Raw genomic sequence first — 27,052 nt, forward strand, 5'->3', positions numbered from 1 at the left:
GACCAACCATAAGGTCTCAGCTTTTAATCCAGAATTCTATCCCAAGACAGCACAATTCTGATGCTTTCCCCATGATAAAAGTTCACATTTACATAGCATTATGGGGTTCTCAAAGTACTCTTCTCACCATAACATTTAGTTGGTAGAGCAATGTGATATAGTATCTACCTAACCCAGGGAAAACTGAGGCTCAGAGAGGATGAATGAGTCAATTGTCCACGATCCCAAAGGCAGCAAGGGTCAGAGTCAGGATCTGGACAAATCATCAATCATTAAGTACCTACTATTGGCTAAACACTGTGCTAAGCCCAAGTCTTCTGACTCCAAATCCAGCACTCCTCCAAGTACGCTATGCTGCTTCCTTTCAATACTGTGCAATCAATATTTACTCATTCAACAAGAAAGCAGAATCATAGATGGTTAACACTGCAAAGAACTTTCAAAGGAAAATATTTACAGTTTTATATGCAATCATCTTTTTATTGTACTGTATTATGGATATGCTTGTTTTGTGAGTTGAAAATAACATAAACTTTTAAAAAGAACGGAAAAAAATAAGCATCTATTAAGTGTCTACTATGTGTCAGGCACTAAACTGAGTAGTTACAAATATCTCATTTAGCAATTGTCTAAATAAACTCTAATTTTACAAAGGAATAAACTGAGGTTCCAAGAGGTGACTAACTTGAAGACTTAAATACAAGTCTCTTGCCTTCCCATTCAGTATTCTTTGCAGTTAACACCGGGCAAGTCACTTGATTTACCCTCTGTTTGCTTCAGTTTCTAAATCTGTAAAATGTGAATAATAACACCTACCTCCCATAGTTGCTTTGTGGATGACATGAAATAACATATTTAAAGTGCTTTGCAAAGCTTAAGGTGCTATATAAATATGAGCTATTATTAGTACTGAAATATTAATTGTCTTTTGTTCAGTTGTGTCTGACTCTTTGTGACCTCTTTTGGGGTTTTCTTGGCAAAGATATGGGAGTGCTTTGCCATTTCCTTCTCCACCTCATTTTATAGATGAGAAAACTGAGACAAACAGGGTTAAATATCTTGCCCAGGGTCTCATGTCAATTAAGTGTCTGAGTCTGGATTTGAACTCAGGTCCTTCTGACTCTAGGCCTAGCAATCTATCCACTGCATCACCTTACTGCCCAAGTGTTCTTAATAAAGGTTTATTAATTGAATAACATACCCACCCTTGAAAAATCTGCATGACTCTAAAGTAAGCCTTGATTTATTTGGGGGGAATGGTCATGACACAATTTACACTAATTTGACACAATCCTTAGAACCACAAAGAGGCCTTGATGATGATCCCTTTCCTCATCAGTGAAACTAAGTCAGTGTATTTGGGCATATTCACCGTTCTGTTATTTTTTCCTTCGCCTCTACTGATAACATGCATGGAAAGCCCACATGATTCAATTTACATTTTTAAAAAATCATTCGTGATCAGTAGGCTAATACATGTTTGTTTTAACTACTTGGCCTATGGTGTCAGTGAGAAGAGCAGTGTCACTCACATGGGCACTGATTAGGTTAGGGATCCCTTGGTTTAATGGGAGAATGTCCAAGGACAGGGATTGTCTTTTGTCTCTTTTTACATCCCCAGAGCTTAGTGCCTGGCACATAATAGGCATTTAATAAATGTTTACTGATTGATTGATTAATATCTTACTGTCTAGCACGAGGGAAACATTTTGCTAGGACTGGAAATTTTTAAACACTATCCAAATTCCAATGACACAAAAATAAAGAAGCAGGATCAAAAAGGATTAAAAAATGAAAGATCTGTTCTTTGGAACTCCTTGTAACCAGTTCCTTCATTTCACACCTGCGCATGACTGAATTCAGTGGCCATAGCTGGCCACATCCAACCTACACAGATTCCAGACACCCTACCTGTAATCACTTTTTCCATGGGAAAACTCTTATTCAGGAATTTCACTCTGTAAGGCTGAAGTTTGTGTGACTAGATGGGACAAGCCATCACCAGTGACAAAATTAAGAATGTACACCCTAACCCCCCAAAAAGCCACACAGCAACAATATGAGAAGCAAGGCTGGGAAGATTAGCTCCAAGAGGGAAAAGGGAAAGGCTGGTTAAAGAATCTTGGTCTGCAAGGGTGAATAAAGCTTATACTATACTGAGAATAGATCAAATATGGGTTATTTTCACTATGATACATAACTTCGGCAATGATCATGACCTAAACAGTCTTTTACCAAGACTAGCCGAGAAGTTACAGCTGTGGGACAGTTAAACAGTTTGGCTGGGACAGCTTCCCACTTTTTTTCATTATTTATTAATAAAACTCAGTGACTATGAATTGTGTGCAGAGATTCAAATTTTTCAACCAGCCCAAAGCAGGAGATAAAAAGAACAAAAAGGGAGGGCAAAAGATATCAAACTCGAGAATAATCACCCTCATTTATATGTTAAGGTTTTCAAAGTGCTGACTTCAAAAACAGCCCTAGGAGGTGAATATTGTAAGTATTCCTATTATTATTTTAACTGCCATGGAAACTGAGGCTCAGAGGGGTTAAGTGACTCATCCAGTCACAACAGTAGTGAGTGTCAGAGCTAGAATGAAAACATTACACTTTGTCTTTTCCCTAAGAACACCAAAATATGATTGACAAGGGCAGCCAGGTGGCACAGTGGATAGAGCAATAGAACTGAAGTCGAGAAGACCTGAGTTCAAATCCAGCCTCAGACACATACTAGCTATGTGACCCTGGGCGTGTCACTTAACCTTGTTTGCCTCAATTTCCTCATCTGTAAAATGATCTGGAGAAGGAAATAGCACACCACTCCAGTATCTTTGCCAAGCACACGCACACAACAAAATAAACAGGGTCATGAAAAGTCAGACATGTCTGAAAAGAAACATGTAAAACTTCATTCAAATTTAATTCTATGCCTTGGTTTTGGAAAGATAATACATCCTCTAGAATTTTAAAGGGAAAAAATTTTAGCTGGATGTCATAGTAAGACTGTGAGAGAGAATGCCAAGAAATTAATATGTCTACCTATAAATGCAATTGATGTGATACTGCTGCTGTCTTAGCCAATAAGAGGTAAGGTGAATGTTTAATTGAGTCAGAGTTATTCTCTAGTGGGCACATCTTATTTTATTAAGTGAACTGACAGAATTATTGATTCTTATTTGACTGATTTTTATCTTGAAGATGCTCTTGGGTCCTTCTGTTTTCTCTTCACCAAATGACAAATCCACAGATTTTTACTATTCCCCACTGAACTTTAAAGTCCACAAATCCCTTCAGAGTAACATTCTACATTTTTGCATGCAACATTGCACAACTTTAAGAGAAATCTTCCATTGGAAAGGACCCTTTTCTGGGTGGGGGTTTTTGATGGATACAGTTCACTTTTCTTAGTAATGAAGAATGAAATGTTTATAAACATCTGGATTTAACAGTAGGTTTTATCTTACAGCCTTTTTAAAAAAAACAAAACAAAACATTGTAAAAGAATCCAATATGCCACTTCCAGTTCAGTATGACTAAGCTAATGTGCTGTTTGACTTAGTTGAATGCTAAATTATTAATTATTTCTAAACTGAAAAGTATAAAGCAAAAAGAATACTGTTATTTTTAAATGGCACAGCTTCATGAACAATGTTCTAACTGAACCTATGACACTGGAAATATTATGTACCTTTTAAGGATTAAGAAGAGAACTTGGATTTTACAGGGCAATAACTTAAAGTTTCAGCTTCTTTATATCTTTGAAAGACCTGTTCTTAAACTGAAGAACTCATTAAAATTAGACGCATTTGAATAAAAGTTAAACTGTGCTACAATGAATACAATTTTAATGTATATATATATTATACCTAAATGTTCGTAAAATTTAATATAGTTGCATGACCACAGTATACCTTCTTTGATACTGCATATTAAATTGTAACACTCTTTTTAAAAATACATTTTACTATAGGCAAATGAGGAATATTTGTTTTAACGTGGTTGTGTAAATTGAGTTTTTTTTTAATAAGGCAAACAAATAATAAAATTCAGCATTTGACAAGAAAATTTAGTAATGAAATTATAGGGGCTTGATCTAAGTCACACAAAGCAACCAAAAATCAATCAATAAGTAAAACAATTGTGGGCCCAAAGTTTTTATTAGGCTCAACAAGAATGTCTTTTTTAAAGGCCTGCTGCACAAGAATCTGTGATTTACAAATCATATCCTGTTCCCATCATCCCGTGTATAAAACTATCATTCCTTGAAGATTTGTGTTGGTTTGGAGTTGTGAGATTTTTCTATACCAAATAATCCATAATTTGCTATCAAAGATGTTCACTTTTCCTCATTCCTTTCTGAAACCAAGCAGCGTTATTTTAATATGCATTTGTTAGGACAGGATTGAAGGCATCCCAATCCTTTCTCAAACATGTCCTTGTCATGTATCAGAATGCTCCTCACAGCATTCAGTGTTTGTTCTGAAAGGAGACCCACAAATGAACAGCATTACTATATTTGTTGACAACAGTGGTGTCCAAAAAAAAATTCTTTTTAATTTTAGCGTTTTTTGTTTTGCTGTTTTTGCCAAAGTGTCAAGAACAGAGCTATCACTGAACAAAGCTAGACAGATATTGGATTGACTCACATGTATCATGTTTCAGTAGTTTTAAAGAAGAAAAGAAATATTAACTTAGCACGTTTTGTCACATCAGATAATGTCATAACTAAATAATTTGGAGCTTGCAAACAGAACACTCAAACAGCATAAGTCTCAGCTAGTTATTGTGAAGTAATGAACTTCAGCTGGGAAAGGAGCTCAGCGCATAAGGTATGTAATAAATCATTATCTGAGTCGACCCAGCTCCCATGCTGTTCATATTCTGAGTGCAGTAATTAGCACCTCATGGTATTGAAGACAAATGTTGTGGTTAAAAAGAAAAGGAGGGCTAATTGGTTTTTCTTTTTCTTCAGGTAAAAATACAAAATTCAGCCTCAACATCTAAGGACTGTCTATCCACAGTTGCCATTTGAAGAAAACAAATTTAAATTTTACATGACTTGTGGATAGCTGCTTTATCTAGCAAAATAACAGGAAGACTAGAAAACAGTTCATTTGCCTTCAGTCAAATAGGGCACAGCAATTCGCTGTGTAGAAAGAAAAGCAATTCCTTGCTTCAGTTAAGTAAGGCAAGGCACTCACATGTCCTTGGTCATCCAACTCATTGTTAGTAAGCTTCAGCTTGTCAAAGCTAATCACTTGCCGCATCCAAGTCTCCCCTGAAGCTGGTGAATCAGGATGGATGTAAACTCGGGGTGGTACAGGTGAGTCAGCATTACCTGCCACCATCCACTTGGAGCTGTGATAAACATACCTAGCAGGGAACAGAAATATATGCCACAGCAATTTGGGTCAAATGTGAGATCAACAATGGCACCAATGCAGTAAGAACAAAAATGAATTTTCCCTCTTCTTCAATCAATTCCAGTTAAAAATAAAACACTTTTTTTTTTGTACTTTTTGAAACTCTTGGTGGAAGCTTTTAGTAGCAATGAGCTTGATACACATGCAACAAAAAGGGCAAATGCCTTGATTCTTAGGTACCAACTCTTTAATTCATCTCAACCTCAAGCTACTGGATACTGAACATCTTAATATTTGGAAATTGTGACAATGACAGTGATTTTGTCATGGTTTTTTGGTCTGGAGAACTGATGCTTGCATGATGCAGGCAAATAATCCCCTCAGACTATGCTACAGTCTTAGCACAATCTCAAAAAAAATCTGAAAAGCTTGTCAGTTTATATAGTACATTTTTCTTTCTGGAATCTCTTTACATTCAGGTATTTAAAGCAATAGCAGAGGTCAGGGTTGGGGGGAGGAAGGAGAAGGGAGGCAATAATCAGAAAAGTTCAGTTATAGTTTTCTTCCCCGATGGTTGTTATTTGGAGTTTTTTAAATGCTATAATATTATATAAGCTAAACATAATTTATTTAGTCTTTTTAACTTGTACATATTCATGAAATATAGAACTTTATATGTGTTCTTTTCCCTGTCTATATTAGGATTCCATACTTCTATGGACTAATGACAAGTTTTTAACCAAAGAACTACTTCTAGAAAACAATTCCCCCAAATATGGAACACTTTCAAATAATTTTCAAATTGTACTCTTCCAAGTACACTATTATGAAAATAACAAGAAAAACCCCTAAAGTTGACTGAATATTTTTTAGAGAAATATACCAATTCTCTTTGGGATCATATCAAAATACAGATGTGGTTATTTGGTGAAATTAACTAACAATATGAAATTAGCCTTCATCTTTTTAAAAGCAATCCATTCCTGACTTTGACGGTATCATTTACTGATACTGATCTAAAAACCACTCTTTTAGAACCTGGATCTGGGCTTATTAATGAATTCAGGAAAAGGGGAGAGGGGAAGAAATCAAACTATCTGTAGAGGTAGATTTTTAGCTCTTTTTTATTTCTCAAATGCATCATGTTATTTCCAAGGAACTGTTTAAAATATTATCAGAAATAATATCTATATGCATAGGCCATCAATTTATTACTCAAAAAATACAAAACATTTCCAAAAGTTTTCATTTGCATGAAATGACAACTTTCAAATAAATTCACATATTTTAGTGCATTTCTCTTCTAAAATTATAATGTTCTTTCTGTCCCATAACCCTCTCTTTAGAAAAAATATACCTAATGATTATACAGTTATGTCTTGCTTTAATTACTATATTTGAAGTTGCCTTTTGAATAGTTCTTCTTATATGCTAATTTTCTCTGTTCATTTTATACCAGAGCATAAAAGCACCAATGTTCTTTACTCTCTAAATAACATTCTAAAATTTAGAATGTGAATCTATTATATAATTTTGAACATCTAATATTGCTGCAACCAAGAAAAAAAAAGATATAAGCTCTGGAGGGATATAAGAAAAAAATGAATGACACTGTGGATGGTTTAGATTATTAGCAAATGAGGTAAAACCACGATCATGTTGTAAAAAACCTGAAAAGCCATACATATTAAACTATTTTGAAAAGCAATCCCCATTAATAGTAGCAAAGTTGCATTTTACAATTCTTTGTCAAACTTTGTAAATCTAAATACTGAATTCCAATATTTTCCTGTTCAGTAACACAGGAGCTAAAATACTCTAAAATGTGAGGGAACGATGCATTTGACATCTTATTTTTTTTTATTTGAAATGTTTGTTTCTTGTTTTACTACTCTTTTGCTCCTATCTAAAGTTAGAGAATAATTTACATTCAGCAAATTAACCAAAAATTAATTTGAGAAAGCTGATTTAAAAGCAAAATCGATGGTTTCTTTTAGTTCACCTTACATTATATAATACTGTTTAGGACAAAACTCAGTTTCAGATATGGATTTTAGAAAAACTTCATTTAAAGAATAAACTTTATTGGTTTTTTATGACTGACACAATCAGATAGTCACTCTTAGCACTATGTGTATCTTTAAAGTTTATTTTGAAATCTATAATGATTTAGATTAAAATTCTCAGAAATACTACTTATCCACAAAACACAAATGGAATCATGCTACAATAAAAATTAAGATCAATAAAACTGACTTTTCTATTATCCACTGCATTCATATTCTATACTTCCATTTGTTAATTAAAATCTGTCTGCTCTTCTAACACCATTCAGCTGTTTCAATAAATTATCCAACTTGATCCAACTTGAAAATAAAATTATATGGAACCCAAACCTAATTTCATTTAGCAACCCATTAAAAGTAAGATTGTTTTTTGAACCATTCTGGTCCTTTACACAAAATACAAAATGGAAAAAAGAAAGCAAGTAAAGTTAAAAACAATTATCTCCTATGCTAGTAAATACTTCTTAAAAATCTCAGCATCCAATGGTAACTTTTTGTGGCCTTTCTAATTCTTTCATGAGAAAAAAATTTTAAAAATATATTGTCCATGAAATTTGGAACTAAACTTGATAGAGCATACACAAAATTTCAATTTGTGTTCCAGATGACCTTTTCTAAGCCTTCTTGGTGGTCCATTGTACTTATAAATAACTACAAAGCTCAGATTTTATAAAAAGTAATTTTTAAAACTGTGCTGTTGCCTGAAAGAAGAGAACAAGCTAGTTTTGTAGGCCTTTTCAAGTGTCAGTAAATTAATGGTGTTACTTTCTGTTATTATTTAGGTTAAACAATTAAAGTAAAAAAGTAATCAAAGAGCATTTTATAATTACCAGCACATATGTTGGTAGCAAATCACAGAAACCACAAGTATTTTTTGGAAATTTGTAGAAATATATTTTTAAAAAAGCTGTCCCAAATTCAATTTAATATACCAAAAAGATACTGCTTTTGCTTGAGGTTTACTTAAATCTGGGAAAATAATCCTAAATGAACATTGTAGGGTCACTAAGATGCAAATGTTCTTATCTGCATTATTCAAACATTTACTCCAAAAATTAAAATGAAAATAGAAAGCTAATTTAAAAAGCAAAGTGGTCTGTGTGGAGATTTTAAACAGGAAACCAAACGGCACTAAAAATGTTCCCTATTAAATATCTTTCATGGAGTCAGAGGAATGATAGCATCCAACAAAGTGAAACAAAACAAAGAGCCCTCATCTACATAGGCAATGGGCACCACATGTAGAAAGCACTGTCCTAGGAAATTCATGATCGTCCTGTTCCTGGCCCTAGGACAAGGTTTTAGACTCTAAAATGAGGAAATGAAAAAATTTCTTAAACCACTGAAAACAAAATTCACAATCAACTGCGTGTCACAAATTCTGTTCCTAATGAAATTTCAGTTTCTGGGCTCATCTGCATGGCCATTAAGAATACCTGTATCTCTTATTGTCCACTGGTACAATGTCCATTGCAATATAATACTGTTGATGTGGATCTAGACCAGAGATCTTCACTCTCATAGCAGGAAACATTCTCCTACATAACAATAAAAGGGGGAAAGAAGTTATTGTTTTTTAAAGGAATGAGCATGGTGATGTTTATTTAATCAATTCAATTCAATCTGACAAGGGTGTACTAAATACCTACTATGTGCCAGAAACCTTGGTAGGCATTGGGAATAAAAAAAGACAAAAATCAAACAGTTCCGTCCTTCTATCCCCATATACTACCAAGAAGGATGTGGAGTACAGAAAAAGGGAATTTTGCGAGCTGAACAAAGTTGTCTCTTCAGATCTCTATTTTTGGTACAAATAAATGCCAAGTGATCAAAAAATGGCGCTTATCAAAAGTGGTTTACAAGATGCAATCTGATATGCCATGTACACGTACTAAAGTTTACTGAAATTACCTTTTTATTTCAAGGCAAAAAAGTAAAGTTAGGGATAGCTTATACTAAAGTTAACAATGGATTTGTTTTGACAAAAGTTCTTGCAGAATGTTTTATACAAATACACAAACAAGAAAGTATATTTAATAGAAGACTGAGAATTTAAATTCTGGGAAGTAGAGGAAGCAGATTCTAATGTGAAATTTACAAAGGTTATAAAAAGCCACAAGGAGCCAAGGTGCCATGCTCTACCCGAAACAATATGTTCTTTATTGAGACAGGACTTCCTGTCTGCAACGTGCTAAAGGTGAAGAACAAAAGTTACTAGAAGTTTGAAAGGTATAGTAAAACCTCTTTATTGAAAGCAGAAACCAAATACAAGGTATATATACCACCCACTCCACCCTTCCAAAATAATAATAAATCCTCACAACAACAAAAAACCAAAATAGTATAATCTTGTTTACCATGAATAACTAGATAATTGGTTAATTACAACATTTGGGAAAACTTTCCATTTATCTGCCTCCTTAGGATGCCACTATCCTGTAATATTCAAGCCATATAACTCATCTTTTAAAGTTGTGATTGCTTTCGAGAGCAAAAGTAAGAAATTATGGACTATATAATTAGTCTTGAGTCAAATAAAGAAAAAAATCAAGACTTTAAATTTTAAAATAAAATATTTTCCTGCTATGGCTTATATCCAAGATCTCTTACAGTTAATCTTACTTTGGTTACTCTTAACTTCTTAACAACTATTTAATACTAAGTAACTAAATAGTCTTCCCTACCTAAAATATGAATGTAATTAAGGAATGTATCTACAGAAAAGAAACTCCATTATTTCTAACTAGGCATGAGAGTACTGACTGGCTAGTTCATTTTTAGTGTTATTTCAGTGCACCTGTAAGATAGAAAAATTCTTTGCCTGGACCTTACATAAGACAAATGTTACTTTGTGCTATTGAAGAGTGAATTTGGATCATTAATAAAAAAAAAAGTCTCTGAAAATGTAGAAAGAAGCATATGGACTCAATAAAATATGTTTTTGTAATTTCTAATAAGTTTGGATACTTTTATGCTGCGCAGGTTTTTACCATGTGTACCCACTGGAAGTTGGGAGGGGGGAGGTTCCTTTTAAGAAAACGTATTATTCATAGACTTTGGGACTGTGCTAAATGAATAGGAAACTTAAAACTCCAAATGCTTCTGTGCTTTCATTGCCTGGAATACCAATCAGTTTATTTTATATGGTTAGAGGGATATACTACAAGTTTTAGGCCTTGCTTACCATTTGTATAAATCTCTACAGCTTATTAAAAAACTGTCTGAAAAAAATCTATTTATTCTTTAAAAAAAATTTGATGGCATTACTGATTTCATGTAATTTAGAAAATTTCTTTGGGGAGGATCCCACATCTACCTACTAAGAAGAGCAAATTCAAAGGGGAGGGCAATCAATATAGGAACGATCTAAGCTCAAACTGCTAACAATTTACTACTGAATTTCAAATTTATTTTCATCACAATCCAATCTTAATTCACACTTTCTTTTTAACAGAACTGGATGATATAGAAAGAACGGGTAACCTTAAATGTGAATTTCAAAACTGAAAGACCCCAGGATTGGAAGTCGAAAGAGTAAATGCCAAAAAGTGCTGCAAGGTAGAGCTTCCTCACATGTTCTAGGGCTTTGGAAAACTGCACAGAAGAATTCTACACCTAAAGTTAATTTCCGTGGTGAATCTGAATGCTAATAGCTTTCTACATTAGGTCACAATTATTTTCTTCTGGATTTCAGTGGTGTTTTATTAAGCCTGCTTTCCCAAAGGCTACTACTCACTACTCTACTCAATAGCTAAGGCAGCTCCAGTTGTCTGCCTCTGCCCACCCCCCCCTTTCACAGAGAGGCAAAAAGGGGATAGATATGGAACATATTTGTCTGTGTCTCTTCCTGACCGTCTGTTCTAATCAAGGTGCCACAGTAGGGCATCCGCATAGGCAGGTGGCCCTACTCCTGAAGGCCATTATTTGTGCCTTCTCCAACTGATTTACTAAAATTAAAAGAGGATCGGTCTTTCCACAGCCTGGACCTTTACCTGCCGGCCTTGGTGATGATCATCTCTGTGCCGATCTCGTGGAAGCGTTTCCAAAGCTCTGCGCCTTGAAGATCCACCCGGGGTGACTGTGGGGAGGGTAGTGGGGACCCGGACTGAGGCAGTGCCGGGAGAGGGGCAGGAGGAGGAACTGGAGACCCTTTCGGAGAGGCTCCCGGGGACACCGCCGGGGAAGTACCCGGCTGGAAACCGTCTTCACAGCCGCCTGCAAAAGAGAGAGAGGTTACTGAACATAGTTTACCGAGGCAGGGAGAAAAAGGTGGAGAAATGGAGGCAGACCCTAGAGACAAGACTGTGACCTGTGTGCCCTAAAGAAACCAAGAGAGAAGTGGATATCCTCCCTTGTTTTCTGTGACACATTAACCCCCAACCTCACTTCCCTCACTATTTGACAATCTGAAAAGTGCTGCTTGAGGCCTCCCTCAAAGACGGGAGAGGTGCAATGCCAGGCCTGACATACTTCTCCAATCCCCAGGCCCAGCCTTGGGCCCTCACTACCTTCCTAGTCCTTGAGCCGCCGGCACAGGCCTGCGGTGGGATCTCCACACTGGGGCTGAAACTAGAAAATGCCTGCCAAGAAGGGAGCTTCTAGGGTGCAATAGAGAGAGATAACCGGGCCTCGCATCCAGCTGTAAACCAAGCAGGCTTTGGGATGGAAAACAAAGTTGCAGCAGCGCCGGCCACTTGGAGATCCTTACCCTCTGCCAGGCAAGAGAAAGCAGCAGGAAAGTCGCACGGATCAATCATCCCAGTCCCCTCCTGATCGCGCTGAGCCGTGCCCTCCTCAAAGCGCTGCCCCAGCCCGGGCCCGAAAGCAGATGGTAACAAACCGCCGCGACCCCGCAATCCCACTGAAATTTGGCCAGGAGCCTACCGGCCCCTCTTGACAAAATCCATTTCATCAACCCTGGTTACGACGGCAAGAAGGATTTCCTGCCTCCCGATCTTTTCCACAAAATATGCTGGCCATACCTGATTTCAAGGAACGCAATGAAATTAAAATAGTAATATTGATAAAAGCTCAGTTCCCGACCATTCGCACCAACCTGTTGTTCCGGGGCACCTTTTCCAGTCCCCAAAAGGCTCCAGGACAAAAGCGGAAAACGAGTCCTCCGTGCGAGCCAGAGACAAGAAATCATATGAAAACACTATCTCCCTCTTGGCTGAGTTTCTCTATAGTCAATTTATACAGTTAAGGAAGTTGGAACGTCAGTTTTAAAAGACATTAGAAAGAAAATAACCCGCTGTTTGCTTAGGAGTGGGGGAACGCTTTAAAATGAAAGCAGGAGCATCTCTGATGGGCCGCGACACTGGTATGGGTTGGGGTAGTGGGGGCGGGGGGAAGAGATACCGAATAAACGAGGGCGTCTACTAGAAGGCTGCACAAAAGCGTGAGCCAGAAGCCTAGAGGCCAAGGCGACGTTTTCAAATTAAGTTAAAAAAATCAAATCAAATCAAATCAACCAGCGGGCCTTGGAATGAGAGTGAAGAGTGAGGAAGTTTGATTCGTAACTTTGAGACACTTACTTGTGCCTTGCCACCCACGGGTGTAAATAGCTGCGCGTGTGGGAGTGCAGGCATCTCAGCTGCCGCAGCTGGGGGGGAGCTAGGGACAGAGAAGGCAGTGCAGCCCTCCTCCCTGCAGTTGATTACCCCCAAACCCAAATGAAACCTGCTGAGCAGAGAAATATTCCCGCAGTAGTCCCTAGCCGCCGGAGGCCCAGAGCCTGGGCATTTTGCCCCCCGGGAATTGCCTTGAGGTCAGTAGCAGACCCTACTAGGGTCGGGAATCAGGGACTGCCTCTCCTGGGGTCCAGTGCAGTTTCGCTCCGCTGGAGATAGAAGTGGGCAAGGGGCGGACTCACCGGCAGGTCCTCGGGAACCGCAGGTCCGCTCCATCTCCACGCAGCTCCGGGCAGACAGGGACCCCGCGCCAGCCCCGGCTCCGGCCCCTGGCGGCGGCGGTAGAGAGGCGCCTTCGGCTCCCTCCACCGAGCCCTTCTCGGAGCCACCGCCGCTGCCGCTACCGCCTCCCTCGGCGGCGGTCGCGGAGTCCTCTCCGCCCAGCTTCCTCCGCTTCTTCTGCAGTTGCTGCTGCTGCTGCTTTTCGGCGCCGATCAGCGCTTCCACAGAGAAAGCGTGAGCCTTGAGGCTCAGCATGCTGCAGGGCGAGCTTCTCTTTTCGGCCATCCCCGCCGCCCCAGCACACGCGCGTGGCGCTCCCAGCTCTCATATACACACACGCACACTCGCGCGCAGACACACACACACGCGCACACACACACAAGCACACGTACACGCACACACACACACTCGCTCTCCCCTCCTCCCTCCCCCCAAAACAAAACAAAACAAAAATACGCGCTGCCGCCCACAGCTTCAGATCTGCCCTCCTTGCCGCTGGCAAGAACAAATTTGGCGTTTCCTCTCCTATTTTCCTTAAATCCGAGTCATCGGCAGCGCCTTCGCCAACTTGTCTTTGTTTTGTTTTGTTTTTAATTAATCCTTTTGCGAGCTCTCTCCTTTTTCCTATTTTTTTTTCCAGGGATGTGAGTCTTCACTGCCACCCCCCACCTCCTTCTTCTCCTCCAAGCTCTGCCTTGTCTGATGCGCCAGAAAGAACTGACATGGGTAAAAAACACTCTGCGGACACAAATTAAGGCTTGTAATTGAAATTTGTTGCCTTGATCTGTCAGCACTTCCAAGCAGGAGAGCGGTGGGAAGAACTTGCTCATTAGTGTCAATAAAGCGGCTGGGAAGGGGCGGGGGCGGGGTGGAGCCCCAGAACTCTTGTCAATCTCCCAGCTCAACCACCAATCCCCGAGGCTCGGTCTGGGGGAAGCCGGGGCCCATTTCCTTACAAGGCTGCAAAAGTGGAGGGCTTCCATGCGCCGCAGCCTGGCTCAGTCAGACGGCCAGCACGGATGCCCCCTCGATTTCCCCCATCTCACCAGTCTCCAGCCCTTCCCCAGGTCCCTACTCCATCCTCCCCTACCTCCACACCCACACGTATAGGTCAAACATCTGATCCCTTTCCTACTATCTCAGAAGGTTGCAAGACCGCCTGGTTTGATTAGGGGAAAGTTTAAAGGATAGTAATACTAGGAATCCTCCAAGTGAAAGGCACTGCGAAACTTTTCACTTAGATCCAGAGCAACTGGTCACGAACATACATTAAAGGGAGGCTGGGTGAGGGACGGAGGGAACCCACCATCACCAAGATTTCTTTTCAATGGATTGAAAAAAAACCTGTTTTATGGTGTGTGGGAGCGTGTGGAATAGGAGAATTGTAAATTCCTTTAAGTTTAGGTGATCAGAAGCTTATATCCCCAATCATCTTATGCTCTTATAGATTGAAACCAAGCAGATCCCAAATGGAACACCACTTTATTAAAAAGTGTTTCTCCACAACCCTCTTTTTTAAAAATTATTTTAGCATTCAGGTCATGGTTTTTTAACACGTTATTTTAAATGTGCTTAAGGGCACAGATTTAAGATAAAAACTTATAAATGATGCAAAATAAAAATAATTTAAATGGATTTTAAAAAGTCTGCTACCATTAGGTACAATTTAGGGGTAGGGTTACTTATTTGCTATTCAATAAAATTTCATTTCTCCAACTTTTGAGAGTTCATCATCTCTTTGTGAAAAGTATGTGCGGTGTTCAACCAATCTCAAAACTCCATGTTTTATGTTTGGAGGAAGGAGGAACACAGAATGAGTGGGGCACAGCATATATGTGTAATTTATATTTTAGTTGTGACTCAACTTTCTCACTCTTCATTTTTTAAAATGTAGTACAAGATTCAATTTTAAATGATTCAACCTTTTGTAAAATGCAGTTAAAGAAGTATTAAGACAATTCTCTTTCTATAGGATTCAGGAGGAAGAAATCCTCCTCATTTAAGAAAATAATCCAACTGCATAGACTGGAAGACAGTCGTCACACGATTTATTCTGAGAATCTGTGTAGTCAGATTAAAATAATCTATCCACTATCGCGCCATTTTTACCATAGCCAACAGGAAAAAAGTAATAGGGCAGTGTGAAATAATGTAAAGGATTAATGTTATCTCAGAGCTTAAAGTGCCTTACAAGATCGGGGTTACAATGATCTTTCAAAGGCAGATCTGTGTACTTGATGACAGTAATTTCTTCATCAGGTTGAATTCTTGTTGGTAAGAATCATTTTAGCAAACGTTTGGGAAGTATTTGAGAGTGTTGTATATGGTGTGGTGTGTGTGTGTGTGTGTGTGTGTGTGAGTTGCATTAAAAATATATACTTTTGCAGTTGATCTAACGCATAAAAGAGGCTTATCCCACAGTGTGGGGTGAGCTGAACAGAATAGGTCTGCCTATTAAAGTCACGGGTGTAAAACTATCAGCAAGACTTGAAAGTGTAGCTTTGGTCTGGACCTGTTACTGGTGTAAGAAATCAACAATGGGAGTTTTCAGGTGTGGAAATTCCAAAGGTGGGTCAGTAATTTAGAGAGTTGTCTCCAAGCACTGAGAGATTAAGTGATTTACCCATGATTTCACAGCTACTATTTTTTCAGGGGCAGGTCTCGGAACTTCTTGATTCCTAGGTTAGCTCCCTATGCACTAAGTACAGAAACTTTCCGTGTTCTTGTAACACGCTTGTGGAAAAGGAGTTGAAGAGGGTTTGAGGAGACCATACAATGCTGTTCCTCATTCTCCTTTAGCTCTTAAAGGGTTGCTAGAGTTCATGGTTATGTAGTAGAGCCTAGTTTTAAATAAAGTACTGTAAATTCAGGCTTGAGTTCAGAAAGTTAGTGCCCCACTTGTGTGCAACCTCCTTGCAGGAGAACAAATGCAATGTATTTTCCAGGTAGGGAGATTTCAGAGAATGCTTTAACTTGCAAGACTGTGCATCCCCCCTCAGTCAGCTAGACCACTCCCCCAAGATGGGGAACGTTACCTCATGTCAGCAAATTACCTGCAAAGCCTCCAATATTCTACCCAATCCCATCCTGCCCCCCCCCCCCACCTCTGCTGCAGTTTCTTCCCTCTCTCACTTCCCACCAAGTCTCTAGCCCATACCAGTACATTTTAGTGGCTGATTCCACCACTTTCTGGGCCTCCCCTATTACTTCTATGTGACATCCCTTAGCCCCACTGCAAAACCCCCACTAATTCAGACCCCCTCACACACAATTCCCCTAAACTGTATCCCTTGCTGGTTCTTCCATTTAATCCAGGTACTCCCAGGGGAAGTAGAATCTCTAACTCTATTTCTTACAAACCGAAACAGACTGGGGTAAAAGGAGATACTTCTGTTTTGTTTGTTTGTTTGTTTGTTTGTACAGTTTTACACATCGCAACTATCTTTATAACAATGACTCAACAATAATCTATTTTTTGTTTGAATTGCACATATAGTTAAGGAGAAGGAGAATATTTAGGACTTCAAATGTTTAAAGTTTGAACTGAAAATGAATCATAGAAATTTGCATAGTTCTATCATTTTAAGTTCTTTGAGTTGTTAGTCCCTTAGCTAATTGATTGCAAGAAAAGAATAGACATCACTATGATCCCTCAGGACCAGGATCAGACTATTCTCTTTACTTTCAGGAGCCCCACCCCTCTTCCCCCTCTGAACTTTCTAAGGTCAGAAGTGCTGATCTTTGATTTAGAATTGGAAAAGATCTCTGAGGGCTCCCTCATGAGTAAACGTGCCTGGGCAGGTTAAGCAACTTGCCCAAGGTTACTCAGATGACCTTGAAGAAGCAGTATTAAAATTTCGATGTTTTCTTACTTCTAAGTTCAGCAAATCTTCCTTGGCACCAAAATGTCTTCTTAGAAGAGACAGGGGAATCCCCCACTCTGTTTTGAAAGTAACTTCAACCAGCAAAGTCTGCTGCAGGTGGGACATCAACTTTTCCCCTCAAGTTACATTCTCATATGTACAAGGTTGAACTCTATGGAAACTCTATCTGACTCGTTAATTCCATTCCTCCTTTGACACCAGGTGATGTTAAACAACAGAGCCAGGAGCCCAGTCTGGATAATCTACAGGTAGTCTGAATTTTAAGATGCATATACATTTGTGTACTTAGACTCAAGTACATAGATGAGCTACCTTCCTCAAACCATCTGCAGTGGCTATTTTTTTTAAACTCTCTCACTTTGTCTGGGTGTGTCTCTTACTCTATCTGTGTCCCTGTTGGTTTCATCATCTAGTTATATAAATATAATCTATATGGATTTAACATTATGTAAAACCAAGCTCTTTAATCTTTAATCTCCATCCTTTTCTCTCTATCTCAATAATTTATGTATATGTGGATTTAACTCCCTGTGCTGGTATATCTTTTTAGATAAAAATGGAGATGGATTGATAAAATAATTTTAAAACTGTTACATTAAAAATAAATCTACAACTATGTGCTCGTATGTCATGTTTGGATTTGTACATACATGCACTTATTTACTACATACAGTCTGGATTATAGATATAATGTAAATACATTAACAGTTATGGAGAGAAAAGCAGAGGGAGGGAGATTTTTAATAACTCCACCTAAATTCTGGACGTGGGGGTGTGGGAGGAGCAAAAAATTCATTTGAACTAGACATCTTCTCTCCATTTCATTTTGCCTGAATTGGCCAACATCTATTCTGGGCTCCATGATTGAACACATCCAATATTAGGATTACTCCAAAATCAGAAAGAGAGGCAGAGGAGATGAGAACTCACTTTGTTTTTGTTTAGGATACATAAAGTGGGAAGTCACTTCCAAGGCCCCCAAAACCCCTGGTGAAGCCAGTGTTTGGAGACTGCTGTAGCCACTTTCTTCGGACTTCCAGTGATTCTGCTAACTACTTTTCAGAATATGAACAAGTGAAATGTCAAATCAATGTCTCAAAAAAGAGGGCCAGCACATGCAAAGGATTGAAAGTGTTTATTGATGTTAGTCTATCCGCAGGAAAGGGAACGATCTCCTCAGAATGGAGCCCCTTCTTAGACTCCTACAAAAACATTCGGGAACAAACCCACTATCTAGGAGAGAAATAATCTTTTCTGGGAAGGGCTGGATTTTAACAATTACTGAATGAATTGAGCAAGCATCACTCTCTAAATAAATCAAGTTCCTACCCCAGAAAACAGCAATATAGATGATGATATTCCCACCAGTATAGGAATGTTAAATTGAAAGTCTATTACAGGAAGTTAATTTGATGAGAAGAAAGGCTACTTTTTTTTAAAAGTTGGAACCGAATGTAATCTCGATTCAGGCATTAGTAACACCAGCAACCAAAGGGCTGTGTGTATGCGTGTGCGTTTGTGCATTCGTGTGTGTTTAAACCTGTCGGGTTCCATTGTTATTTTTCTCGGTGTCATTTAAAGTTGCACAGAGTGGAAAGAATCGTGTGTGTGAAACAAAGCCCAGTCTGTCCTACTGACTCTCTCTCCAGTGCGTTTAAAGCATCAGTTCCTTTTATAAATTGTCGGGTGATAAATTTTATTTGGCCCGATAGTAAGTATAGGCTATTTTATTTCAAAATACTTGATTTTTACGGGGAATTTTCAGCAGGTCTGAGAGGAGAGACTGCTGTTTTTGTGGAAGAGTGGCATTTAAAATATGATTAACCGCCGATTTACCGACCCATTTCTGTCTCCGAGTTTAGGTTTCCAAATTTTTAAAGCCTCCGCTCCTTAGACTTGGAGTAACGAGTTAATATGTTGCCTTCCGCTTAGTTCAGTTCTTTCAAAATACCTTCGTGGGTAAGTGTGTTCTCTAGCGATACTGAGTCTCCATCCCCCACCCCTCCCTTTTAGCCGTCAAACGTAGGCACCTCTTAGAGAATTGAGTCTACTGGGAGGATGGGCATTTTGTTTTGAAGTTCAAGGGTTCTGTTTGGTATAATGAACTACAACTCTAAACTCCTAAATCATCACAAGATCCACAAATTTTCCGAAGGGTCAAGGCTTTCTTTGGCTTCCTTTCCACCAAGAAAGAATTGTTCATTAGTTAAAAAAAAAAAAAGGCATTACATTGGAGGAAGGGAAAGGAGGGGATCAGAAGGGTGGAGGCGATTCCATAAAGCACCAACGCGAAGTTATTTAGTTTGGCTCAGTTACTTTGTAATATAATCTGGTGAAGAACATCTTCCTAATTGGGAACCCTGCATAAAATCCCTATACTGATTAGAAGGCTTCAAGAAATGGTTTGCGTTATAAAAATGGACCAAGCATCCCGTTGTTCTCCCCCCACTTTCCCCTCTCGCCTTCCCCTTACTTTTTCCCCCCATAATCTTTTACCTTTCTCCTTCCTCTTTCTCCTCGTCCTTCCCTCCCTTTTTGTGTCTGTCTGTGTCCGTGTGTTCTGTCTCTCCCTCCATCCCTCTCTCTCTACTCTTGTCTCTGATTCTCTCTGTCTCTGTCTCTATGTTTCTGTGTGTGTGTCTGTCTGTCTCTCTGTCGCTGATTCTGTCTCTGTTTCTCTCTCTCTCTGTTTCTCTCTGTCTCTGTCTCTCTCTGTTTCTCTGTCTTTATCTCTCTGTCTCTGTCTGTCTCTCTCTCTGTCTCTGCCTTTGTCTCTCTGTCTCTCTGTGTGTCTCTCTGTCTCTGTCTCTGTCTCTCTGTCTCTGTCTCTCTGTCTCTGTCTGTCTCTGTCTCTGTCTCTCTGTCTCTGTCTCTCTGTCTGTCTCTGTCTCTGTCTGTCTCTCTGTCTGTCTCTGTCTCTCTCTCTGTCTGTCTGTCTCTGTCTCTCTGTCTCTCTCTGTCTCTGTCTCTCTCCCCGCCCCCCCCACCCCCCCCCCCCCCCGTCTGTCTCTCTCTTCTACTTAGTTTCCCAGACCTCTAACCTCAATGAATAAAATTTGGAGTCTAGAGTCTGTAAAGCTTGAAATGTCCCAAGAAGAGCAGATTCAGTGCCTAAATAATGGCACTTCTTTGTCCACTAGTATCAAAAAGGTTTCCGTGAATTTATCATAGATATGAAGACCACACTGAAAGCAAGGTTAAATGAATTCAATTTAACAACTATAGCACTGGACGTTTTGGAAGCATGTAACAACCCTTTTGGGGGGCCTTTAGATAAGCAGGCCCAACAGAACGAAAGGGAGAATGTCGAAAATCTCTCTCCTCATTCTCCTGCTAATAAGGTAGTGTGTGTCTGGTGTGGTATGGTGCGTGTATTCAACCACTGCTGCCCTGCTCCCTCCTTAGGCCTCTGATGCTGCCACCACACCAAAGCGTTTGAATCTTTTTCCATACAATAACCCTTCACTTCATAACCCCTATTAGCAGAGACCAAAGCTATTCCGAAAAGAAAGCATCAGAGTAAGCGAATTGCAAATAAAAGGAGCTCTGAGCCATTTTTCCTCTGCGTGTTTATTTTTCAACCAGTAGTTACTTCTTTCTAGAAGATAGGTAAAAAGGGGTGAACAGTTTGGACTGTTTACTCTGCAGAAAACTTGAGTTTTCTGCAGAAAAGTCAGCCAGCTGGCGGGAGTTGGGGTTAGGTTGGGAAGAGATGAAGAAATCTCGGACTGAACATATTGCTTCGGTGCTGACCTTCAGTGATCTGAGAAATTAGTTTCCCAATTATTTCAGAAACCGGCCTGCACACAAGCCAGAGAATCAGGAAGGGAACTAGCAATGAATGGACAGTTGGGTGTTAGATTGTCTGTGATGTATTTTGGAAATACGTCTTCCAAGATGGTTCCTAGAACCCCTATGTATTGGCTCCTTCAGTCACGCACTTCGCCCTCAAGATGTATTATTTACAATCATTCTCATGATTTAAAAAGTTAAAAAAAAATACATCCCAATTCTCAACCTCTCATAGATATATCCCACTCCATCTGCAGCTATCACAACCATCTCATGAATGGTCAGGAAAAAATGAAGTTAGCAAAAGAGCGAAATGAATAACACAAGGGAAAATGACAAATTCCTTCAGATACTCGGATTTTGACCATAAATCAAAAGATGAAAAAGAAAGAACTTGTATTCTGAATAAAGTGTTTTAAATGGGAGCCTTAGTAACTTTTGTCAAGTCTGCTGTATCAAACAAAAAAAAAATCACCCTTGAACTGGCATCTCAAACCGTCTTCTCACAACTTATTTGGAGTTCACTTTTTCTTCCAGGAGAGGTCTTACTTTAACATGTTGACTTTGGGAACTGAATTGAAACTGGCACCAGATTTCCCTTGATGCTCCCTTTGCTGTAGGAATCTCCTGCTTTGGCTATCAATGTTTTTTTATTTTTTTTTCTTGCAAAACCATTACAATTTCTAATTGAATGAAAATTGGGCTAAGTTCCTGTATCGAACATCTGTAGATATGACTTTTAAGCTGTGGAAAATTTATGTGCATTTATGTACTTTGCTGAAAGTATAAACAGTCCAGAATGTGGCTAGGGTATATCTGTACTGTCACTACAGATAAAACATTTCAGTTTAAGCTTAATGAAAATATTTTTTAAGCAAAATGAATTACTGTAGGACTGTGCCTCTCCAAATTCAAGTAAGCATCTGAATAGTGTTATATTGATGTGGCAATTAAAGACTTAACATGAAAAATCCTAGTAGAAATACATGGCCACATGACCTCCCTTTTCTCCCTGTATAATTTTTACTCTAATATGAAAATAGGGGATTCATGAAAACAATAAAAGGAAATGTGAGGAAATAAAGGTTAGTATGTTTTTCTTCATAAATATAAATATTATACAGGAATGCTCATACAGAGATGTCCCTAATGCTTTTCAGGAGGATAAAAAGAAGTCAATGCAAGCATCATTTAAATATGGTAGACAAAAAACAATGGCAACAATAGACAGAGAACCGCTACTACCTTAAAAAGCTATTTTGAAATGCTAAATAAAAGTTTGATATAGACAAGACTGCATCTCCCAGCAGGATAACTTGAAGAAGGGAGAGAGATCTATCTTAGGCTGACTATTGAATAATGTAAATTCAGAATAACTAGCATTTCTAGAAAGACTTATATTTTTATGGTAACCTTTAGTCTTCAGTGCAGGTTACTTCTCATAGTACATAAAATGTGCTTTAAGAAGCACTCACTACCTGCTACAGATGTCCAGGAAAAACTGAATTGTGGAACTAGGAAACATATGGCAGTTGCCTATTACACAAGGAAGGTACATATGAAAGTTATAAATTTCTTTTTTTAAGTAACAATTGTAAATGCTTTTTATAGGGTTCACAGTATGTATTACATCTGTAATTTTAATTTTGGGGGAAATACACTGTTTTTGGAGGTATCTGTGTTTTTGTACGCCTAAGAGGAGAACCCACCTTTATGCGCTAGAATCAGGAAAAGAAAAGAAAAACAGGAAGCAAAAAATCAGTAAGCTGGAGGCTTACTTCTCATCTTTGCTCTGGTCTGGTTGTAATGGAATGGAAAGGACACTATGCCATCTATTGGCAAAAGAATAACTCACAAAATAGGATGCTCATTCAAAAAAAAAATGGAGGGTCCCCTTTCCCCTTTTATTCCTCGTTGGAAGAAGTAGGGAGTAATTCGATGTAAAATGTACCTTTGAGTTTATACAAACACTGTGATTAAGAAATGAACCTTAAGAAATTATTAATTAAGAAATGTATTAAAACTGCAAAAACAGAATAACAATCTGTTTGGGGGAAGAGATGCATAAATCAAATTTGTTCTCAGAATTTGCAGCGTCTTGCCAATGATCTTCCCTGGGAAATGTTATATTCTATTTCGACTTTTCCCCTCACAAAGCCAGCGTCAGCTAGGAGGTAGTATATTCAACTTGGGGTCAGTAAGATCTAGTTTTGAGCCTCTTCTCCCGCATGTACTGACTGGCTGACCTTGTGTAAGTCATTTAACTTCTCTAGGACATCTTCTTTAGCTACGGGAGTTCCAGATTCTAATGAAATCACTGACACTTCGCCTTTTTATAAACAAAACAGAAAACCAAGAAGGGAGCAGAGTGATTCCTCCCTCAACACAAAGTTTTGCTGGTTTGAAATATCGATTGTTTGAAATGACCGTGAAACACTCTATTTCCCTGGATTGAGAATTCCCAAGATAACGACCATTAAAAGCAAACAAACTTTTAATCTGCCGTTGTCATCTCTCCGTAATATCTCTAAATCCGTATCAAGCCTGGGAATTTCAAGTAAGCATCCTAGCCCTCTTGCGGTCTCTTTATTTAGTGACTGAAAAACTTGATGTTTGAACTTAAACTCAAATTATTCAACTGGGTTTCATCAGACTTTTAAAAATCAGTGCACATATTTAAAAATTCAATACCACGAGTGTTGCAGGTGTACAAGGGTCAGGCCCTTTGGGACACTGTTTCAGAGAGTTTCTCTCTTCTTACATTTCTTGTAGTGAAAAAAACATCCTGTAAGAGAACAAAGATGAGCTTTGTCCTTCCCTCGGTTGTGGTAACCCGGTGTATCTTTTGGGCTGCGCGCTATGTTACAGAATTGCAGATAGGAGTAACTCCAAGAGATGTTTGGTTTGGTTTTAAATTTGTTACAATCACTTGTTGAAGGGATACCTGTATAGGTTTTCTCTTCTCCAGCTTTCCTCTACTTTCTGGCTCATTTTGGACTCTTCCCATCCCAGGCTTTGATTCCTAGATCTATATTGTGCGGCAGGAAATCTGAGCGTTCTTTGTTCTAAGGTTTCCACATTGTTTTGTGGAGTGACTGGGTGGCTCACAGGGGCTATCCTTTTTGCAGAAAGTTGGGAAAAGGAAAACGCCCGAAGATGCCTAATTCTTGTGCTTGTGGCTACTTCACCCCTACCTGTCTCTTATTTCACTCTTCAAGTAAAACCAAACTTCTTGTAGACTATCCGGAACCTGGTAACACTCTCGGAGTCCGCAGCGCTTCGAGCGAGTTAGAGAATATGGTGTTGGAAATGATTTTGATTCATTTGTAGGGGACAGAGGGAAGATGCAAAATCAAACCATCCGGGACACCAACTTCGGACGCCTGCCTTTCAGCATGGGTAAAGCGCCATATAAATGCAGGGTATTATTATGAACTTACATTTATATGACACTTTAAATTCATTATTTCATTTAATCTTCACTGTGAGGGACAACCCTAGAAGGCAGGTGCTAGTGTTCTCATTTTACAGATGAGGAAACTAAGGCTGAGAGAAGTCAAGTGATTTGCCCAAAGTTACACAGCTATTAAGTTCCTGAAACAGCATGTGAAGCCAGTTTTTCCTGACTTCACGTCCAACACTCTGTAAGGGTGCAAATACCATTAAGGGCATTCATATTTGAATGCCACTCCTACACCCCAACAGTTTTTTGTTCTAGAATTAAAATATAATCGTCGTTCCTGAAGGACGTTTTGCTTTGACCACACTGCCTTTTTCCTCTGTTTTTTCTCCCCCCCTCCCCCTTTTTGTTAGATATTTCTGTTTCATAGTAGAAGACAGCCGTCTGATTTACAGCAGAATCGCGAGCTGCGTTTCTGTTTCGAATGTGAAACATCCCAGAAAGTTAGTCAAATGATTCCCCGACGGCTCCAAAATTGAGCCGGAGATCCAGAGTGAGTTCTTTTCTGTCTGCATACATTTCAGACGTGTTGGGTGATAAATAAAATCCCCCTTCTACTTAAAGCTATCTCCGCGTGATACGGAGAAAAAGAACAATTGATAAAAAAATAAAATAATAATCCAAAGTCAAAGAGTTTGGACTATTTCTTAGGACGAGAATATAAATCAGCGTCCCAGAGGCACTGTGAAATATCGCGCCTCAAACTTGACTTGAGTATGGTTTTTCAACAGTCCATCTCATCTTAGCCCCGGGATGGATCCCTTCGCCAGAAGTCTGTCATTCTGGGTAAGTGAAGATGGAGCTGTGGAGCCAGAGAACGAGTCTGTTTTGCAAGCTAAATCGGAGCTCTGCCTAGGAACTATTTTCAGGGACTTACAGGAGCCGGGAGGTGGGGGAAAGCCCAAACCAACAGATAAGTACAAAACTCCCACAGAATTCTCCCGCTTTGGGTCAGTGTTATTATTATTCTCATAATGGAGCATCGAACATTTTTTTTTTTAAGGCAGAGGAGGAGAGAAGAGAAGAAATGGGGGGGGAGGGGGCGAAATGTCCAGGAGTAAAACTTGGTATTTCCACTTTCGGGGTCGGAGGTGGGATAGTGTGATTCCAATAAGATAGCTTTTTGATTGCTACTGTCCCTTCGATGGGAGAGTTGTCTCAGTCATTAAAATTCAATTCCCTTAGCACACATCAAGCAAATAGCGTTTGGAAAATATTTTTCTGCATTTATACCGACTTCACTGATCCTATTGTTCAAGTAATCGTTTGTATATAATTTATCTTTTCTGAGAAAGGGGAAAGACAAATGCAATTTAAGCAACTTTGGACTTCATTCCTCACTCTCCTCCCCTTCTCTGCTCATCTCCGCCCCCAGCCCCCAATCACGGAAGAAAAAAATGGGTCCACCTTCATAAAGGCGTCTCTGGGCCCATGGTAAAATAAACATTTTGGTTTTTGTTCTTGGTATTAACCACCTGTTATAAAATAAACTAACAAATAGCTGAACTCACTGCTCCTACTTCCTATCACCCCCACATCCCAAGTTTCTCTCTCTCTTAGGGCATGAATATATGTTATGCAACAAGTAGCCAGCATTCATGGACTAACTTGTTTCAGTTCATAAGTGAAAAAAAAAAAAACAGCTCTTTCAGTGGAAAGTGTGAAGAATACATCATTTTCTGAGGCATTTGTCTTGAAAAGTCCAATCAGCCCCTTGGTATTCAGACTACGGAAGGGTTACTGATTATTGCCGGATGCCCCTTATATCCAGCCCGACGTGAGAAAGGAAGGAGGGAAGGAAGGAAGGAAGGAAGGAAGGAAGGAAGGAAGGAAGGAAGGAAGGAAGGAAGGAAAGAAAGAAGGAAGGAAAGAAGGAAGGAAAAAAATATTGTTGTTTTGAAAAAGAAAAGAGGTACTGTTCCAGCAACACTGTCAGATTTTGTGTGACTGTGGAAGACAAAAGTGTTTCCCTCGGGTCCTCACAGCTTCCCCAGTTACTTAAAAGCCCAGAAGTTCTCCGAAGTCACTTCTGGGCCCTTCAAAAAGTGCGCTGGGAATTCAAGGATCTCTGAGTGAAATTAAAATTGGTTCCTTCCCTAAATTCTCCATATTTCCACTCTTTCCACTGTTCTCGAGGCAAAAGTAAGACCAAGTTTCCCTGGGCAGGTAGGCGGGAAGTGGAGAACTCTGGTCTCAACACACCTTTATGGAACCCGAAGGGGAATGGCAATTTCTCCAAGTACAGAAACTCTCTTTGTAGATGAGGGAGAGGAGGAAAGAACTCTCTTAATCGTGGGGTTGGGTTTCCGATACTCTCTCCTCTTTTTCCTCTCTCCGGTAATTCGGATATTTATCCACAATCTGGCAGCCAAAAAGAACAGACCAGATGGAACTCGAGCCTTCGGAAGGTTGGGAGCTGCCGCCTGGCTGGCGAAAGCAAGAGCCGCAGCTACGATGGAAGAGGGGCTCTTTCCCCGCCTACACGGCAAACTTCGCGGGGCCCCAGCTCTGGATGGGGCTACCTTCTTGGCTACAGTTACCGAGCTGTGGCCCCTGCAGGATCGCGCTC

The 27,052-nt window shown here is 39.4% G+C and overlaps 1 protein-coding gene across 1 annotated transcript in view; it reads right to left on the reverse strand.

Moving 5' to 3' along the window:
* Positions 1-14,216, reverse strand: part of TBX18 (T-box transcription factor 18) — a 37,232-nt gene extending 23,016 nt beyond the window's left edge. The window contains exons 1-4 of the mRNA XM_072642731.1: positions 13,308-14,216; positions 11,425-11,647; positions 8,869-8,970; positions 5,205-5,376 (exon numbers count right to left, since the gene is read on the reverse strand). Coding sequence (XP_072498832.1) covers positions 5,205-5,376; positions 8,869-8,970; positions 11,425-11,647; positions 13,308-13,632 — 822 coding nt within the window. The 5' untranslated portion in view covers positions 13,633-14,216. The remainder of the gene's footprint in view (positions 1-5,204; positions 5,377-8,868; positions 8,971-11,424; positions 11,648-13,307) is intronic.
* Positions 14,217-27,052: the final 12,836 nt, after the last annotated feature.

The sequence above is a fragment of the Notamacropus eugenii genome, chromosome 2 (genome assembly GCF_028372415.1).
Source record: "Notamacropus eugenii isolate mMacEug1 chromosome 2, mMacEug1.pri_v2, whole genome shotgun sequence".
NCBI lineage: Eukaryota > Metazoa > Chordata > Mammalia > Diprotodontia > Macropodidae > Notamacropus > Notamacropus eugenii.